The 19,696-nt window shown below is 49.4% G+C and overlaps 1 protein-coding gene across 1 annotated transcript in view; it reads right to left on the bottom strand.

Annotated features, from left to right (window-relative positions):
* Window positions 1-19,329, bottom strand: part of ARK2C (arkadia (RNF111) C-terminal like ring finger ubiquitin ligase 2C) — a gene marked incomplete at both ends in the record, with an annotated part of 47,898 nt that extends 28,569 nt beyond the window's left edge. Inside the window, one exon of the mRNA XM_080363030.1 lies at window positions 19,269-19,329. Within this exon, the coding sequence (XP_080219156.1) occupies window positions 19,269-19,329 (61 nt within the window). The remainder of the gene's footprint in view (window positions 1-19,268) is intronic.
* Between the last annotated feature and the right edge of the window lie 367 nt (window positions 19,330-19,696).

Here is a 19,696-nt window from a genome sequence, read left to right as displayed (position 1 = left end):
TATTTCATGTTTGCGAGGTGTCTCGTATGCGCTCGTAGTGGTTTTAATGGGTGTGAGGTGCAGCTGCTCCTCAAACTCCTGCTCTTGGACCCCTGGAGGTTGTGGGAGATGCAGTGTCAGGCACCAGAACTTGTTCTGGGGGAAAATTAGTGAACCCAGTTAGACCAGCCGTCCATGTCAGCACAAGGGCTGAGGAATTTGCCAGTTAATTAGCACAGTACCATTAGGAGAAAGTTGATGGCCTCAGGGAGAAACCTGCAGCCTTGTTTAGCTCTTCCCACCAGACTCTAAACCCCTGGTTAAACTGATTATTTGACTCTGTTTTTCCCAGATGAAATTCCTCTCCAGCACAGTTCCTGCACTGGCAACATTTATATCAGATGAAGCCTTTAAAAGACCAGATTTTCAGACAAATACAGGATGTGGTGATGTCCCTACCAGAGGGATGTCTCCTTGCCGTCCCCATGAACCGGGATGGCAGGCTGGCAGACAGACAACCCTGTTTCACAGCAATTGATTAAGCTAGGATGGCAAGGCTTGGCAAAATTCCAAATTAATTAGTGCTAGCAACACGATTTACAAATCCCTTTTCACTTTTAAAAACCTAAGAATTTTCCAAATTCGTTTTTGCATACCTCACCGGCCCGATATTTCCCCTTGAATTTGCTGTTCCTGAGGTTGCACCTCTTTCACAAGGGGCTTGTGCCATTTATAGATGCTCTGAGTCTGAACATGTGGCATAAGGAACTTGGACCCGTTAGAGCTCTTGGCCTTTTGGAGAGGATGGACTAATCTTTGGCTGATATTTAGCAGAGGCTTCCAGAGCCGCACACGACCTCCTGCTTGATATGGTTATGACCTTTCAGCTTCGTCTGTGAGACCATCTGAAATTTGTTTGATTTCAGTTCCTCTGCAGGGCCTTCAAGCAGAATTCTCACGAATCACAGCGCACCAAAATTAGCTGATTCTGTACTTAAACGGTACAGGGGGAGGATGGCAAAGTGCTTGCCCAGCAATGGGTAACGCACCCTGTTTTACAGGGGAGAAGATGGTAGATGGGCAGAGGACAAAAGTGGGTTGTGAGACCAGGACCAGACCATCTCCACCACGTATCTCCCATGAAAATACACTGGTCTAGGCTGGCCAGAGAGGTGGTGGATGAACCATCACTGGAGACATCCCAGGCCAGGCTGGACAGGGCTCTGAGCAACCTGAGCTGGTGAAGATGTCCCTGCTCATGGCAGGGGGGGCACTGGGGGAGCTTTGGACGTCCCTTCCAACCCAAACCATTCTATGATTTCCGATCAGTCCAGGGTGAACAGACTGTACCACACTCCCCCCGCAGCACACGAGAACCTACCAGGAACCCGTGCAGATGCTAAATGGAATTAAAAAATGCACTTTTTTTAGTTCCACGTGTGACCTCTAGGCCCCAAGGATTTTTACTAATTACCCAATTTAATTTATTTCGCTCTCTTCGCGAGGCTAAGGCTTTGCTTCGCTGGGCCTGCATTGTTTCCATTACAGCCTGCTGGTGTCCAGAGAAACTTCAAATTAAATATCAGTCACACATTAAGGTCAGGCAGCTCAATTCCATTAACGAACGACAACGCTCAGCCTCCCTGTAATGAATGCTGCCCGCGCCTCCTAATGATACCAGTGGAGGAACCGGGCAGCACCCGCAGAAAGTGATTGGCACCGCGCTGACACCAGGGACCACAAAATTGATTTTTAAAGTCCATTCATCTTCTACAAATCATGGCTTAAGTTTTCCTGACCTGTGACAAATCTGCACGAGCTTCGCTTGAAAGATAGAGTCGAGGGAAGAAAGAAAAAAATACCCACAATATCCACAAAAATCCCAAATTAAACAGGTTTCAGCAGGGTGGTTCCGTCTCAGTTTCTCGTCCTCACGCTCAGCCATGTATTTCTGACCCTCAATTTATGAGCAAGATTAAAGGTTTTTCACCCCTCTGCCTCCCAGAAAGAGGGTGGAAAGGATTTAAAGATGCTACACGACCTACTCTGTCACTGGACTAGTGGACATCGGGTCGGGATAAGTCCATCCCTACCAGGTCTACCCCTCTGGCTGGTTTTCATAGCCCAAGGGCCACCAACACTGGGTCCCACCTTTGTGTCTATGCCCAACTGGGAAGCAGCTTTGAGGGGCTGGTGGTCAACACAGCAAGGAAATGAGCAATGTTGGCGCCCACCTCAATGTCTCTGCATACCCTCCTGGCACGGTCCTGTGGCTGGTGGTCCCAATGACCTGCGGTTCCCCTCCATGATTCTACAACAAGGTGGTGCAGCTACCGTCAGTCATGGACAAATGAGGACTTATCACTAAAAACCATCAGAAAACGCTTTTGCAAATCCTTAGCATAATTAATCCAAATCCAAGGGTACCACCAGCTCATGTCCATACCAGACCAGTACAAGATGTAACATGTTATAGAGCCTTGATTTGTCAAAATCCCATTTAGGTATCAAGGTGAGGATGTTCTTCACCACGTAACACAAAATCATGGAGAAGAAGCTGAGTTGGGCGGAAATCAGGACTTTCTCTGCTGAGAGAAGGTGACAATTTTAGTTGTGTGTGACTACCCAACGTCTAACCAACTAAAAGATGGTCTAACCATCTTTTCAGAGACATTTTGGAAGTGTAATTGGGGTGAAGGGAAAGAGGAGGTGGGGAAGGGGAAGAAACGGGACTTTGAGGCACTACCACCATACGAGGAGTTCGGGTTTCGGCCGGCAAGCTGTCACATCATTATGGCTGAGGCATTTGGGAGTTTATAATAGCTGTTTTACACTCTAAAATTCCATTTCCTGAAGGAAAACACTATTCCACTCAAGTACAAATAAGAGTTAAATACAGGCAGATCAGTTCAATAGCGTGGTTACACCTATTAAGGCAACTGTAAAACCAGCATCATGGCATCTCTCATTAATTCCCTCTCGGTGACTCCAGATCTGATTTACTTCAATAAATCCCCTGCTATTGAGAAGTGGCCACAAGTCTCCCTGGCTCTGTATCAGCTGGCATTGAAAAAAGTTGCTGTCAGACTCAAAAAGTCAAGATCTATCAGCTATATGGGGAATGCAAACCTATCGATCAGAGCAGCTACACAAGGAAGTTGTTCGGTTGGTGTCAGCAGCCAAGTTTTCCCCCAGATCTCTATTTTTAAGCAGATTTCATAGAGGAGACGGGGCCTGAGTTACTCAGTGACCTTGAGAAAAATGCCTCCTCCAGATTAAAACAAAATCATGTGAAAACCATTCTAAAAAAAAAAAAAACTATACATATATGACACTAAGAAAGAATTGAGGTTTTTATTTTTCATCTAAAAACCTCAGCTTTGTCAGCATTCTGTTTAATTTCTAAATCTATTTCCTGAAGAACACAGAGACATCTGACCAAGTTTTTATGGCTAAATACAATTCTTCAGACATCTCCTATAACGTAGCTCCTCAATGGAGATCCACAGAAAGGATGAAAACCAGAAATCTGCTTTTCCTCATAAACATTTACATTTTCCCGGGAATTTTACCTACAAAATAGCAGAATCATTTGCATTTTCCCTGCTCTGAATTTAATTCGCAGTGGCCTGTGAGATGGGCACTGATGGCTTGTACAGGTGGAGAAGTGAGGGTGGGAGATCAAAAGGACCTACTCAACTTTAGGGAAGGCCAGAGGGTCTGAGCAGGAATGTGTAGAATTGGGGGTCACCATGTGGTGCCTGTTGCCCACCCAGACCCACACGTGCTGTTTAGGCAAGCGAGAGAATGTCAAGCACTTTGGGTAGACCTGGATTCTGCTCCAGGTGTCGGATACAGTCTTGGCCAAGCTTGGCGTTGGACCAGACCTGTGGTGGTTTGGGATCTTCTCCATGCAGATGTGGCCATGGAAGTGGATCTCCCTGCCCATCGAAAGTCCCCTTGTTCATTTGGTATGACCCCAGCGCAGAATGAGCAGAAAGCATCCCAATATTGAGTTTTATGGCAAGGGAGATCAAATCTGCACCCGTGTCCATATCATCTGACCACATATCCAGCCCTGGGAGCAGGTGTACCCCCGGACACTGCTGACCAGAGGGCAGGTGCCTTCAGGGTCCTGTCATGTCCATCCTTTAATATATCCCAGATTCGCTGGGCTGGACCCTGAGACACTCAATAACCAGGAACGTAGCCCTGCCTTGAGCTGGAGGCTTGGCTGGACACCTCCAGAGGTTCCTCCCCAACTGAATTATTCTGCAGCTCTATCAACCAGTCGAAGATACTCTAGAAAGAGAACATCTTCTGGAGTAGCTGAGTATGTGCCTCCACATTATAGCTCTGAAAGCACCAACAATGTGGAAAAGTCTCCTCTACCCTTGCAAGGGTTGTGTTTGTAAATGCACACACGTGCAAAGAGTGATGCAGCGCACAGCACTTTTGCATCACGGGGAGCGCACACTTCACAAAAAGACTGGAATGAAAATCATCCTAGGTGTGCATTTTCCATTTATATTGTCGGTTCACAGTGTAACCAAACCTTTAGAGAAAGCAGAAAGAGATTACGAGATTTTTCACAGCACTAACCGCTGAATCCAGGAGAAGACTTCTGCCTCAGTTGAAATAATACAGCATGAAAAACACTGACCCGTGTAAGGTCCATTGGTCAGTAGTTCTGGCAGATAATCATTAGAAGAGACGAAAGCAAGAACTGCAATAGTATATTTCAGATTCAACACAGTTCTGAGGGGAAAAGAAAAATACATATATACCTGCTCAAGCCACAAAATCTGACTCCTCAGAGATCCCAGTTACAAACAAAAAGGAATTAAAGTTGGGATCAGAACTTCTCAGTGATTTCAATTAGAGCCTGGTGCCTCTAGAACACCAGCCGAGCTGCACCCTGCATTCCTAAAATTTCTCTTGTGCTTTTGAGAAAGGTAAAGTACAAAGCATCTAATCCTGTCCCTCCATTCTGAAGCAGCATTTTGACCCAGCAAATCAAACCAAGCCCCATTAGGAGGTGCAGGCTGGCTTAGTTCTCATCCAAGATTTGGCAGATCGGCAGAGATCCAGCCCCAAAGAGATGCCTGAAGGCATTGCCCGGGCCCTGAATACCCTCACACAGAAAGGTGAATGGGCAAATCTTGATTTCTGACGTTTTGCAGTGGGATCATTTTTGGTTTTTGGAGAAGCAACAAAAGCTGTACGGATGGCAGACTTCATCCTGGGACCCCCAAGGTTCAGGACATTTACTCTTCTGCTCTAATGAAGTATATGAATTTCTGCTCTCAGTGTTTCAGGGTAGCAGCACAGCAGCATAGAGCCCCACTAGCATTATCCTGCTTGTAGTTTTAAATACAGAAGTTCCCTGGTATCACAGATGCAGCTTGGGCAGAGTCAACACACTCCTGAATGTCACATTTTCTCAGTTACAAGTGGTGGCTTATTCAACCAAAGCGCCCGGCCCTTCAGAGCAGCTCCGCTTGCTTGACAAAGTTCTCGTTTTCTCTTAAATATTAAGGAAATCAGTCAATGGCAAACCCCAGCCCCTGCCCAGCTTGGGTGCAGTGGGGACCCACAGCTCTCCTAACCAGCACCAAGCTGCACTGACGAGCATCCCCAGCCTGTGGTGTGGGATCTCTTGGTGTGATGCTGCTTTTTCTTGACTTTCTGGTCCATCACCCACCACCCTGAGAGTATCCCAGGCTCCCTGCTCAGCGCTGCCCTCCCTCCTCCACCATCAACCTGATCTGGGTGAAGATGTCCCTGCTCATGGCAGGGTGTTTGGACTAAGTGACCTTTGAAGGTCCCTTCCAACCCAAGCCATTCTCTGATTCTACGATCACCCAGCACTTCCATACCAGAGCTCAGCTAAAACCTCTCCCACAGATGAAAATTTGCCAAGAATGTTAAGCCCTCCTCTTTGGAGAGAGCAGGACACCAGAGGTGGAAGCCACCTTTCTCACCATGGGAGGTGGTATGCAGGTGAACACACAGAGGAAGAACTTCTGCAGCTTAAGGACTGTGCCACAGCCAACCCCAAACCCCAGGAGACATGGGGAGCAGACCACTCATGGCAGGCATCGAGAAGTACCTTTTCACCGGCTTTTTGGTGTCTGAACCTTGGCAAACACGTTGCATTTTCATGTTACTGTTATGTTCTGGGCTTTTATGTCTTTCTTCTATTTTTTTTTTTTTTTTAATCACAAAGCCTCATTATATTTATTGGCTTTCTCAAAGCTCCACCTCCCTGGCATGATGCGAAAGTGCGTGCGTCACGGCATCACTAGGAGCAAACTTGGAGCTGGGTCTATTCACAGTCTGGAGAGGAGTTTTTTGGCTCGGGGGCACGGTGCCAACTCTGTACACACACACGCGCTCACTGAACTTACCTCCAACAGGCTGCTTTCAAAGAGGACTCCCGAAAGTCCTTTGCAGAGGTGGCACCTCCAAGAGGGGTTAGTTGCTGGGTGCCCTGGTACTTCCCTCCTCCCTTTCATCACCCTCTCACTCAGCCCTGGCTTTCAGGTGGGTCCCAGCACCTCTTTGGTTCTTGTGCTAGGGCAACAAAGGGCAACAAAGATGATTAAGGGAGTGGAGCACCTCCCTTATGAGGAAAGGCTGAGGGAGCTGGGTCTCTTTAGTTTGGAGAAGAGGAGACTGAGGGGTGACCTTATTGATGTTTATAAATATATAAAGGGTGAGTGCCATGAGGATGGAGCCAGGCTCTTCTCGGTGGCAAACAATGATAGGACAAGGGGTAATGGGATCAAGCTGGAATACAAGAGGTTCCACTTAAATTTGAGAAGAAACTTCTTCTCAGTGAGGGTGGCAGAGCCTGGAACAGGCTGCCCAGGGGGTTGTGGAGTCTCCTTCTCTGCAGACATTCCAACCCGCCTGGACATGTTCCTGTGCGACCTCACCTGGGCGTTCCTGCTCCAGCAGGGGGATTGGACTGGATGATCTTTTGAGGTCCCTTCCAATCCCAAACATACTGTGATACTGTGTGATACTGTGTGCTGGCCTGGATGTCACCTCCCCGCAAGAAATGCTGCCGGTGAGTTGTGTTTCTGAAAAGCACGTCTGTCCCCCCCGTTTCCCATTTGGATTGTGAGGCGTTGGGAAGGGGTCCTTGCTGCCTCCCCGTTTCCCATCGCGGGGCCAGAAAGCTGTGAGCAGTTGTGCCAGTGCACCAAAAACAGTAGGTGGGGGAGAGAAGAGTCACCAGAGCTCCCAGTTCAATGGGATGAAAGAGCAGCTGCACTTTTGCATGGGTGGTTTCCTGCAAAGTAACCATCAGAGCAACCCACTCTCTAAAAGCAATGTGTTCTGGAAGTGAAGCCAGGTGAGATATATGTATCTACTGCCCACTCAGCACCGCACCATGATGCTACTTTCCCCCAGCCAAGGGACCAACGTGGACCACGCTTTAAAGCCAGCACTCTAGTTATGAGGTAGACCTTCCCATCACTGCATTCACTGGAGCACTGTGCGCAGTTCTGGGTGCCACAATATAAAAAAGATATTAAGCTATGGGAGAGTGTCCAGAAGAGGCTACGAAGTTGGTGAAAGGTTTGGAGAGGAAGCCATCTGAGGAGTGGCTGAAGTCACTTGGTTTATTCAGCCTGGAGAAGAAGAGAGTAAGAGGAGACCTCATCGCGCTTACGGCTTCATCACAAGGGGAGGAAGAGGAGCAGGGGCCAAACTCTTCTCTTTAGTGACCAAAGACAGAACCTGAGGGACTGGAAGGAAGATGTGCCAGAGGAGGTTCAGGTTGGACATTAGGAAAAGGTTCTTCACCCAGAGGGTGCTGGACACTGGAACAGGCTCCCCAGGGAGGTGTCACAGCCCAAAGACCAACAGTGTTCAAGAAGAGACTGGACAATGTCCTCGGACACACAGTGTGAAGTGTGCGGTGTCCTGTGCAGGGACAGAAGTTGGACTCGATGATCCTTGTGAGTCCCTTCCAACACAGGACATTCCATGATTCCATGATTCCCAACACCAGAGATTACAGCATCATCCACGGCCATCTCCCAGTGCAGCGGCCACAGGACAGTGCTTGTTCTTCAGCCTCCTCATCCCTTCAGCTCCTGCAGAGCTCCCAAGGAGGTCCTCTGTCTTCTGGTCACACTATCCCATGGACAGCAGTGCCTTGCCCTCCCCTCCACCAAGACACACCAGACCAGTGTGCTAGTGCACCTCAAGTGTTTCCAGCAGGTTTGAGCCCCGGAGCCAGCACCAGTCCTGAGGAAGACTCTGGTGACTGGGGAATGAATGCAAGGAAGGGTAAATTCAGAAAAACCCATCACATCCACAGGGAAGAAAACATGGTAGGTATTTAAAAGTGCAGTGGAAACTGAGAGAGGTGAATGTGGAGAAAACAAGTGATGGTAACACCAGCAGCAGGGCTGGCCAGGAGGACTTCTCGTCTGGCATATATCCAGCCTTGTAATGCATGTGCTGAAGAGCACCAAACGTGTCCCTGCAGAAATCCAGAGGATGGGTCTCAGCCTGTGTCTGCCAGCATCCAGGTCAGCCCAGGAGGAAAATTAAACTCCTTTCATTGCTTAGTTTCGAAGAGAAAAATGTCGAGTGAGAGGCGAGGGGCTGGGGACAAGGAATCCTAGGAGAAGGACAGGGGTTCAGCACAGCTGGTCACACACAGTCTGGATGAATGCACGAGCCGGGGAAACGTATCCTAAAACCTAGTATGAGCCTCCCGGACATTGCTGTCATCTGGCCCTTGATTTTTGTCAAAGGAGCATAAAATTGCTTGTTACAGGAAGAGCAGAGTAACACTGGACACCAAACATACTTCAGCTTCCCTAACAGCACCTCAACTCATAGGAGTAATTGTTCAAAGGACCAGGAGGTTTACCTTGCCTCCCTTCCCCTTGGTCCATGCCCTATTTCTCTAAGCTTACAGCTGCCTCCTGGTAATATTTTCTTTGCCAAGGACACCCCTGCACCCTACAGAAGGAGCATCACATGCCACCTGGATCTGGCATCTCCCTCCTTGCAGATGACCCAGGGCAAGACGATATGTCCTTATCTCCAGGGTTGTCCCATGCTCTGCTTTGGAAAAACACCCCACCGGCAGGTTTGTGATCACACACGTCAGACAGACTTTCCTGCTCAGATCAAACGGGGCCATGGAGGAGGTGTGATTTGTCCCTGCAGGCTGAAGCAACTCAGGTACATCAACCCAGTGAGAAGCAAAGCAGTGGCTGCACATCTCTTTTGATACCTCAGCTCTCATTTTCATTTTGGAAACCACCCCTGGTCCTTGCAAGCCTGGAAAGCCACCCAGTGGAGGTGAGAAGGAAAGAGGGGCAGGAGCTGACGTGACCTCCCGTGTTCTGTAAGGGTCCAACTGCATTTTGCAACCTCCTGCACTGGGAACAGAGCGTTTGCTTCTCCAAGGTTCATCCCAGGCATTAAAGCACTTTCTGTTGGTTAAATAAACCCAAATCCTGCACACACTAATGCCACAACGTGGTTTCACAGTACAAGAACGTGAAGGACTGGGGCAGTCTGTTCCTGACCACTGCATGTTTTTCAAATGAGTACAAAACATCAAGTACATCTCTTGGATATATTAAAAAAATGAAAAAATATAGCATCCAGGCAAAACATTTCTGTACAAAAAACCCAACTGAAAGATTATGATGAATTGGTGTTATTCCCTGCATCCAGTTAATGCTGTTTAATTTCTGCCATAAGATAGCATTTCACTTCTGGGGTTGTGGCCTATTTCATTTCACTCCAAATGAGCCATTTAAAAGCCTTTTCTCCCTCCACCTCTCATTTTGCTGAAAAACTCAAAGACAATAACAAAGCAGGAAAATAAATTTTCAACCAGTGAATTGGAAAATAATCACCATGATCAAAACCAGATATCTCTGTTTTCATGTAGCTCCAGTCCCCAGAGACTCAGGTCAGTAGGAGTGACACTGGCTGAGCTGCTGGTCCAGCACCCACCAGCCCATCCCCTGGTTGGGACCCAACATCCCTCACTCCAGGACCCAATTCCTCTGCAATATTCCTCCAATTCCAAACGAGTTGCTGTTTTTTTCAGCCCATAGCTTCAAGGATCAACATCAGAGACAAGAGTTCAGCCACCAGGTGTTAATTTAATACAGGAAGGAATTAGACAGAGAGCAGAACAACAAATTAAGGGTGGACAGTGAGTTTTGCTGCTGCTTTGGTAAGAGTAGGAAGGTATTTCACTCCCTGGGCTGTGGGTCAGTCTTCAACCTTGAGATGGGACCTTGAGAGGCTCCATCTCCCCACATCCCCCCAAACCTTGGCTGCCTCCTGCCCACCATGCATGGTTTGGCTTGGAAGGGACGTTCCCAGCTCCCCCAGTGCCCCCCCCTGCCATGAGCAGGGACATCTTCACCAGCTCAGGTTGCTCAGAGCCCCGTCCAGCCTGGCCTGGGATGTCTCCAGGGATGGTTCAGCCACCACCTCTCTGGCCAACCTGGGACAGGCTCTCACCACCCTCAGGGACAACAATTTCTTCCTCATGTCCAGCCTGAATCTCCCTCCTTTAGTTTAAACCCATCACCCCTTGTCCTGTCACAACAGGCCCTGCTCAAAAGTCTGTCCCCATCTTTCTCACAGGCCCCTTTTAAGTCCGGAAAGGTGCAATAAGGTCTCCCCAAGCTTCTCTTCTCCAGCTGAACACCCCAGCTCTCTCAGCCTGTCCCCCAGCAGAGCTGTTCCAGCCTCGCATCATTCCTGTGGCTCCTCTGGCCCCTCTCCAGTAGGTCCATGTGTGTCCTGTGCTGAGCACCCAGAGCTGGCCCAGCACTGCAGGGGGGTCTCACCAGAGCGGGGCAGAGGGGCAGAGTCACCTCCCTGACCTGCTGCCCACGCTCCTGGTGATGCAGCGCCCAGATTCACCCACCTGTCGTCTCCCACCCAGTCCAGATTCACACAATTCCAGTATTCAAAATGCCCGACGGTGCAGATCCGCAGCCCCCAGCCAGGTTTGTTGCTGCCACCAGACTCCTGAGAGCTTCACTTGACACACAATACAACCATTATCTCAGGTTCATATGGACATTTCCCACTCAGGCCAACAAGAGCTGAGCCAAAACAGCTCAGTAAGTGGTTTTGGTATATGGTGGAAAAAATTGTCTCTGTTCAGCCTCATGAAGAGCTGTTTGCAGAACACTGATCTCCAAGGAAGACCTGCCCCAGGGAGGGACTTTGGGGCTGCTGATGGGCTTTGCAGGTGGGCAGCATTGGAGGGGATCTTTTTATAGGGTTGCATGCAACAGAGGCATTTGCTATTAAAAAAAAAAAAGGTCTTGTAAACCCAATCCCCCTCACATCACGCTATCTCTGTGCAGAAAGCCTCTTCATTCCTTATCTCAGCCCCTAGAGATTTGTGGGATATCACAAATAACAGCTGGACGAGATAAGGCGTCTTCCAACGTGTTGGCTGCTCATAACATCTAAAACACCCCGAACCTGAATGGACCGGTGGCTGTGGATGCTACATCTCATTTGTTTCCAATCTGACCCCGCTGTTTTCCAGATGTTTTGAGCAAACATCGTGTATGTTTTTTTCCACCATTCTCACACCTCAGATTCCCATCTACAAACCCTACCAACACCCTCACCTCCAACCATGAAGAGCAGAGACCAAAAACGCTCAATGTTGGCCAAGCAAAGCTTAATCCACTCCCCATCCATTCCAGCTTCTAGTGTTGAGGGATCTTCTTAATTCCAATTAGCGGCTCATGCAGTAAAACCCCCCAAGGAGGAGGAGAACTGTCAGGATCCGACCCTCCAGGGTTTACCACTGTGGTAATGCAAAACCAGGCATGCCAGCAACAAAATGTTTATGTCCCCGTGATTCATAATACCGCAGAGTTTGCAGGAAATGTAATACCATTCACGATTAAGAAATGCTCTTGTTTTCTGTTAAATATATAAAATGATCACTCATCCCCTGAGCAGCAGATGCAAATTATACATAGCATTAGCCTCGTATGCCAACCACCATAATTCCGGTGCAGCATGAAGCAGTTTCCCAAGGCTCTAGAAGTCCCTTAATCTGCCTTTTGACGTCAAATGACAAATTTCTTGCCTGGGATCATTAACGGGATGACTAATGAAAGCTGATAAGTGATTTTATAAATGAAATTAAAGATATTAATATTAAAATCCAGGCTACGAGAAAGAGAAATGTGGATTTAACAAACCACAACAAGAAGTGCGGTAATCTGCATGAGATTTACAGCTCTTTTCCTGCCAGGAACATCGGAGATGTGGTATTTTCCACCTGGAGGACGTGGAAGCTACCAGGCTTGATGGACACGTCTCCTGAAGCATTTAGCAGCCCTAATACCTTCAGATGCTGAGATTTAAAAAAAAGCTGCTCAAATTTGCCAGAAAATGCCATAGCAGGACTGAAAATATGATGAAAGAAAATACTTTAGACTGTGGTCAGTTTGCTGTTTTTTTAATTTGAAAAAGCCCACCTTGAACTAGATTCTCACCTTATTCATCCCACTACAAGTGCCAAGCAACTCTGAGGACGTATTTTGGATTTATTCTCATACAAACGAGTTCAGACCTTTCCAGCTTGGTGTTTGACCCCATGTCCAGGAAGCTTCAGCATGGACCCACAGCTTATTTCTGACTCAAGCTGCTCCTCACGGAGGTTTGGGGTTCATGGGAGAGTCAATTTAAGCCTCAGCTCCCACCAGCTGATGATGATCAGCCCTGGATGGACTGGACAGATGTCCCAAGGAGCAAAGATAAATGAGATCCTACCTAATGCTGCAGGACTGTGTAAGAACAGGCGCCTCCTCTGCTATGAAAAGAAGAGAAGAAAGCTTCTTTTTGCCTGTAGATGCTCGGTTTTCAAGCAGATACATCATGGAAATAGGTTGGTGGGGCAAGTACTCATGAGTGGTGCCACCTGATGCGCTCACAGCTTCCAAAACAACCGAGATCCCTTTGGCTGTATCAGGACCCTGAGCCAGCAGCGTGACTGAAGGAAGAGTCAGATGTCACCAGGAGAATGAGAAAGCCCAGAAACACAACACAAAGCACCAATGGGGAAGGTACGTTTGGTATGGGGACATTTCCCAATCCCACCGTCCAGTGGAGGAGCCCAGAGTGGGGAGTAGCCACACCATGGCGGGTGCCCAAGGGTCTGTGTTTCTGAACGTATCTTAGAAACCCTCCTGAGCCTGGAGAAGACAAGAATAGGTTTTTGGAGCAGCTCCTAACTCAACCCCAGTGTTGAGTGCTTGGACAGGTGGCCTGCCGGGCTGTCCAGTTCCTGCTGAAGATACCTGCAAAGAAGTCCCAGAAGGTACCCATGGCCTGGCTTTCTCCTCATTTAGGGGAACATCTGCTCCTTGTACCATTTGGAGAAGGAGGTAGAGGAGTGACACACGGTAACATCTCCACAGCATCACCTGAGCGCTAAACAGATGATCACTAGTGGTCACCCACACCTCAGGGTGTCACCTCCAGCTCGGGCAGTAACCCCCACAAGGAGCACAGGGACACAGTGTGAGAGATGGAGACACCCAGATCCTTCTCTGAGCTACTGAAACCATCATCCGAACATCTCCCCACAGGTAAGTCCTCAGTTCAAAGGGTCCCAGTCCACAGGTACCCAGCTGCCCATCATTGCATCTCCCCAAAACCTGCATCTTCACTGCTTCCAGCATCCGCTTTGCTCCTGACCCCGCTGGGCTTATTCACTCAAACCAAAACAATGACCTTCACCCAAAGATCTACGACCCATACACTTGGAGCTTTCTGCAGGCACATTTAACAGCCTTTAAAGGGAGGGAGAGAAAACAAGAAGTGGTTAAGGACACTTACCAAGAGGGATCCACCATAGCAGTGCCAGCCAGCCCGACCCAGCTGGGGCTGGGAAATATAAAGGACCAGCAGGCAGGAAAATGGGTGAGAAAAGGTCCCAGGAGACTGCAAAAACGGAGCAGAGGAGGAGCAGAAAGGGTTAAGCAAAAGTGGATTTTAAAGGGAGAATCTAATCACTCCCAGAATACTTGAGTTTGTTCCTAAGGAGGTTTAGGGGTAAGGCATGATAAAGGGAGGATTAAATGAGGAAGTCTCTTGCGGGGTCCTGCATGGAGATGGTCATGGGCACTGCGCTCCATCTCCACAAATTGAACCAAAAGAGGGAGAAAATGATGATTTTCTGCATTGGGTTTTATCCTCACTCTCGCTGCCCACCTGAGGTCCCCGCGCACAGCCACACACCGCCCTTCTCCTTCCCAAACCAACACATGGGCTGGAAAACCTCCTGAATGCTGTAGCTGAGTTTTGAGCACCAACATTGCCACCAGCAGCAATTTGAAGCTCTGCTTTAATCAGAATTTAACTCTACCCTTCAACTTAAAAGCCTCATTCTATTGCCCAGCTCCAGGAGCTGCATGTTTATGTAGAAACACCCAAACACTGTGAGGTGCCCAACAGCCATCACACCTCTCCCACCTGCAAAACCAAGTCTGGTCTTGGAGGTTATGGGCATTGATGATGATCTTGATGTAGGATAAGACCTTCTGTAAAGTCTTCCCTCGGATTTCTGGCACATTTATTTAATGCTTCCAAAACAAGTGTTCTCAGGTTAAGGCAGGAGGGAAAGGCTCTTCTCTGCTGGTCTGATGCATCACATGTCCCTTTTTGAACATCTCTAGAGATAAGGACCTTCCAGTTACAACCACACAGTTTGGGTTTAAACCAGCAAGTAAAGGGGCTGGAGGGGATACCCATGCTCCCACTACCCAATGTCATGTCCCACGGGATCCCCAGGAGAGCCACCATCCCCTCTCCTTCCACCCCTGCACCTCCAGCAGCCGCGGACATCTTGTGTCTGGTCGGTCCTGGATGTCACACGTGCTCCCTGTGGCACCCAGCAGGGTAGGGGGTTTCTCCTGCAGATTTGGGATCTCCCGCAGCGCTTCACCCTCCCCTCCCAGCTAACCGAATTCCCAGCAGGGTTTAAGATGACAACAACAAAAAGCGAAGCCCAGACTTACTCTAGGACAGCCTGTCCGGGTGGTTCATGGTGGAGGACTCGGCTCAGCGAGGACTGAGGCCGGTTAGAGCAGCACCCCGGCGCCTACGGATCCCCCCATCCCCATTTTGTCATCCCACTCTGTCCAGGACACACCGAGCAACGCCAAACTGTGTCCCCACCCTGTCCCCATCGCCTTGTCCACACGGCAGCCCCCAAGTTTTGTGGCAAAGGACCCCCAGATCTCCTCACTCCATCTTCACAGCCACATTTGCTCCCTCGCTTGGGCAGCGACTCACCAGTTCTTAAACAACACACTTCCATGGGGCCGGATCCGCACAGTAAATCCAGCTCAGCTTTCGTTAGACTTTGCTGATGATTCCCAATACGAGCAATATGTGACCTGCTACTTGTTTACCTTTTTCTTAAAAGCAATGGTTGACGCCACCCCAAACCCCACGTGTGGCACGGATGGGTCCAGCTCCCATTTGGCATCACTAAATGTGTGCAAGACCTCTACGCAACCCCTATATAAATGGATGTCGGAGCCCATTTTCTCCACATTTGGGATTATCAGTCCCCCAGTTATTGGAAGAAGGTGTTTAACACCAGTTGGTGCTGGGGGGATGTCGGGGCTCTGCAGAAATCACCGCACGTGCCTCCACACCCACCGCAGCACCACCGGCACATGACAAGGTTCAGGTTTCCTCAGCCCGCGACACTAAAATCAAATAAAAACAGATTATTTTCTCCGTACCGGGTGGCTTTTCGAGACTCGGAGTGTCAAAGGAATTAAGTCATTACGCTGTGGATGCACTTGATGGATTATGAGCTATGAAAGGCCTGGTAGTTACTGACTAACAAGGCTGGGAGGTGGAGAGTGGGGGGGTGGAAAATGTTTCCTCTCGTAAGAAACACGTTTCTAACGAGACAGGTCAAAATATGATGCGGATGATAAATTGCTTAAGTACCAGCTGCCGTTACCCCAGCAGTTTTCTGTAGGATTAGATTATCGAAGTATCCTCGGAGCACATTGACCGAACAGTTTCGCTCTGTTATCAGCGCTAATTTGCAGGAGATCTGGGGTTTTTTGTGCTCGCTGCAAACCCCAACAAAGGGGCAGCTGCCAGCAGGTGTATGTTTTGGAGGGGATTGGGTTTATCCGTTTTGGGGTGAGGGGCGGGAAGGTAGAGGAGGGGATTACAATTTTTTTCCCACGTCATAACCCAAATTTCATCGTTTCACGCACTGGGGGGGGGGTTGAATTTAAAAAATAAAAAAAAAAATAAAAAGAGGAAAAAAAATTTTAAAGTCAAAAATAAAATAATTGAAATAAAAATAAAATTAAAAGTCACATTGGAAAATGGACCAGCCCCCAACAGGCATGCACGTCTCCCTTCATGCAAGCGAGAAGCACAGCCTCCCTCCTCGGGATGCGTACGGGGACATGTGTGGCATACGGGGACATGTGTCACGCAGGGAGCTCAGCGCCGGCCCGGGGCGAGGATGGAGCGAGAACAAAGGGCCACAGAAAACAACCACATCCAAAGGGGGGAACAAAGCGGGGGCAACCCGCTGGTGTCTGCAATGGGGGGACGGGATGGCCGAACAGGCGTCGAGATACACGGTAAAAAATAAGGAAATATGGAGAAGGAAATAATAAATAAATGTTGGGGCAGGGCGGGGGGATTAAATAAAAACTCAGGGTAAAGCGAGGAGGGAGGTGGAAAGGCACGGCCTGGCGGGATGGGGCGTCTCTCCGAGGGATGCTGGGGTAAGGCAGAGACACTTGCTTTGGGTTTTTGTCTTGCAAGCGGCTCCTCTCGGGGTTTTAGCGGTGGCCACCGACCTGCTGAATTTCCCTTCCTCTCACCAAAAGGCAAATAACCAACCCTGCGCCTCCCCACCTTTCTGCGGAAATGCGATTAAAACAAGATGTTCCCCCCCAACCCAGCCCCGGCCCCTGCTCTGGGGAGCCCTGACTTCCCTCAGATCCCCGTGGCATCCAAGCCAAAAAGGGAAGGTTTTACAAAGGTTTTACAGGATCATTTATTTCGCAGACCTGAGAAAGGAGGCCTGGCACGGCGATGAGCGACTCGTATTGTTATCGCTTCGCAGCAAAAATCACTCTCGCTGACCACAATTTGGTTTCCCACCCCTCCCCGCTTCCAATATTTTCAGCTCCCCGGTGACTTTTCTCCCAACCCCGCTCTTCGCTCTTTTTGACCAAAATCGAATTATTCAGAAGACGGTGGGGCCCGGAGGCTTTAAAGCAGGAGAATGTAGTTACAACATTAGCAGCTGGGGTGTTTTTTTGTTTAACGAGCCCTGCCTTGAAGGGGTCTGGCAAAGATATTTATATCGTGCCAGGCGCCGCGGGACCACGGCACCGCAACCTCTCGCCGAGCAGATGGTGGGCAGGGCGCTCACGTATATATATATACATATATTTATATACACGTTTAAATACACAGCTAATAAATTAGAGCGACTTTTTTTTTCCCCCAGGTTCGTTTACCTCCTGTTAATTGGGAGTTTAAAAATAAATTGCTCCCCCCATCCATCCATCCATCCGGAGGTTGTCCCTCTGGTTTTGGTTATCAGTCCGGTAAGGAATGTGTAATGTTGTAACCGGGATGAAACAAGCAGAGCCTTCATCAGGCACCTATCCTTTTTTTTTGGGTTAATAATGAGGGCTTTGGGTTTGTGCGCCTTTCTTTCGGCTATTCTGCGGTAAAGCGGAATCCTGCATCAGCACAAGGGTAATATGGACTGTGCGCCAGGGGAATATGTACACACAGAATAATGCTGGGGGGTAGATATGGGATAGGAATAAAAATAAATAAATAAAAAATATGTATAAAAAAGCCCCCATATCTGCACTACGGGAAAAAAATCCACTCAAACCTCACGATGGGGGGAAAGCAAGGAAAAAATCTAAACAGCAGGATACGACAATAAATGGGAAAACAGCAATAGAAAAAGCACACTAGGTTAATATAGGAAAACTAGTTTCTTTATTGAGAGATCGTATATTAGTATTAGTGGAATCGTGTGTAACAATGTCATCATGCACACAATACAAAAAGGCAAGGCCCACCATGCTATGGAAGGGCAACAGAACAAAAGCAGCGTACACTGAGCAGATGTATAGGCTACAGCACATTACATTTCAGCAGGGTATGTCTCTACAGAGAGATTTACATCAGAAACTAGGTAATGTAAAAAAATACAGACCATGCTTTAGTTTTAGTACAAGAAAAAGGTGAAGATACACAACCAAAGGATATTCGATACAGAAAAATTACCCACAAAATAAGAACAGGAAGTAATTTAGCACAGCAGAAAAAAATGTTATCCCTGTTTAATGGAAAAACATTTTGCCAGTCGTCTCTTTTCATAATCGTTTTTTTTTTAATTATTATTTTTCCGGAGGGTGGGGAAAGGGGTTATTCGCCACATTGGAGCCGCGTTATTGGGACATTATTGGGACGGGACACTTGTGGCTGATAGGGACGGTGGGGCTGGACGGGCACCCACGATGCCCAATTTGTATTTTTCTTCGAATTAAGGCAAACCGCCACACTTCCCTCTCCCCAATGTTTTATATATATATTTTAGGGGGGTTTCGGCCGCAATTTGGGGGCGTTCGGCCCCTCCCAAAGCCCGCCCCCCCCTCTCCACTTCCCACCCAGGAGACCCGACGACCACAGCAAAACGAATCCACTTAACAGGAATTTACAGTGCAATGTACTCAGCTAAACAGGATGAAGGTACAAAAATGGCTGTTATCGTCTACAGCTACGCTGAGATGGCCTGGTGGCTATAGGCTACACGGCGAGACGGGGGTGGGGGAGTGGGGGGGGAGTTAAATTAAAAAATAAAATAAAATTTAGAAAAAAATAAATTATATATATATAAGAAAAGGAAAATGGAGCTACCGAGGGACAGACTGGAGGTGCAGGTGGGAGCTGGGGGGAGGTGGGGAACCCCCACCCCGGGCACTGCTGGGGATGGGGCGGTTTGGGAGGGGGTTGGGGGGTGCGGAGCGCTGCGCGCCCGCGGAGCGGGGCGGCTGGCGCCCATGGCACGGGGTGGGCAGCACCCCCATCCTGCCGGGGTCCCGGAGCCCGGGCCGAGCCGGACGTACGCGCCCTCCTCGATATACACACAACCCGCCCCTCTCCGCCATCCCGCCCTGCTGCGCGGAGCGGCCCCGGGACGCGAACCCGCGGCCCCGGCGCGGTACCTCTGTTGCGCACGGAGCCGAAGACGGGCAGCACCAGGTAACCGACGTGCACCAGGACCATGCTGCGGCCTTTTGTGGAGCGGCGGAGTCGGCGGCGCGGCCCCGGGCCCGCTCCCGCCGGCCCCTCCGACGCGACGGCGAGTGGCGGCCGCCGCGCTCCGCTCCGCTCCGCCGGCACACAAAGGCGCCCGCCGCCAATGGCAGCGCGCCGGCCGCCGGGAGGACACGCCCCCCCGCCGCTGGCCCCGCCCCGCCGAGGGACGTGCCGACCAATGAGGGGCTAAAAGGGAAAGGCGGGGAGGGGAGAGGGGGGCGGGGTCTACCGCTAAGTGTACGCGCGCCGCGCGTGCGTGCGTGTGCACACGCGTGTGCGCGCGCTGCTGCGATGCGGGCGTGCAACCCGGGCGCGCGCCGGTGCGGGGGGGGGG

The sequence above is a fragment of the Nesoenas mayeri genome, assembly GCF_963082525.1.
Source record: "Nesoenas mayeri genome assembly, chromosome: Z".
NCBI classification, from domain to species: Eukaryota; Metazoa; Chordata; class Aves; order Columbiformes; family Columbidae; genus Nesoenas; species Nesoenas mayeri.
Note: the sequence above shows the minus strand (reverse complement) of the source record. Positions and strands in the feature narration are given on the sequence as shown.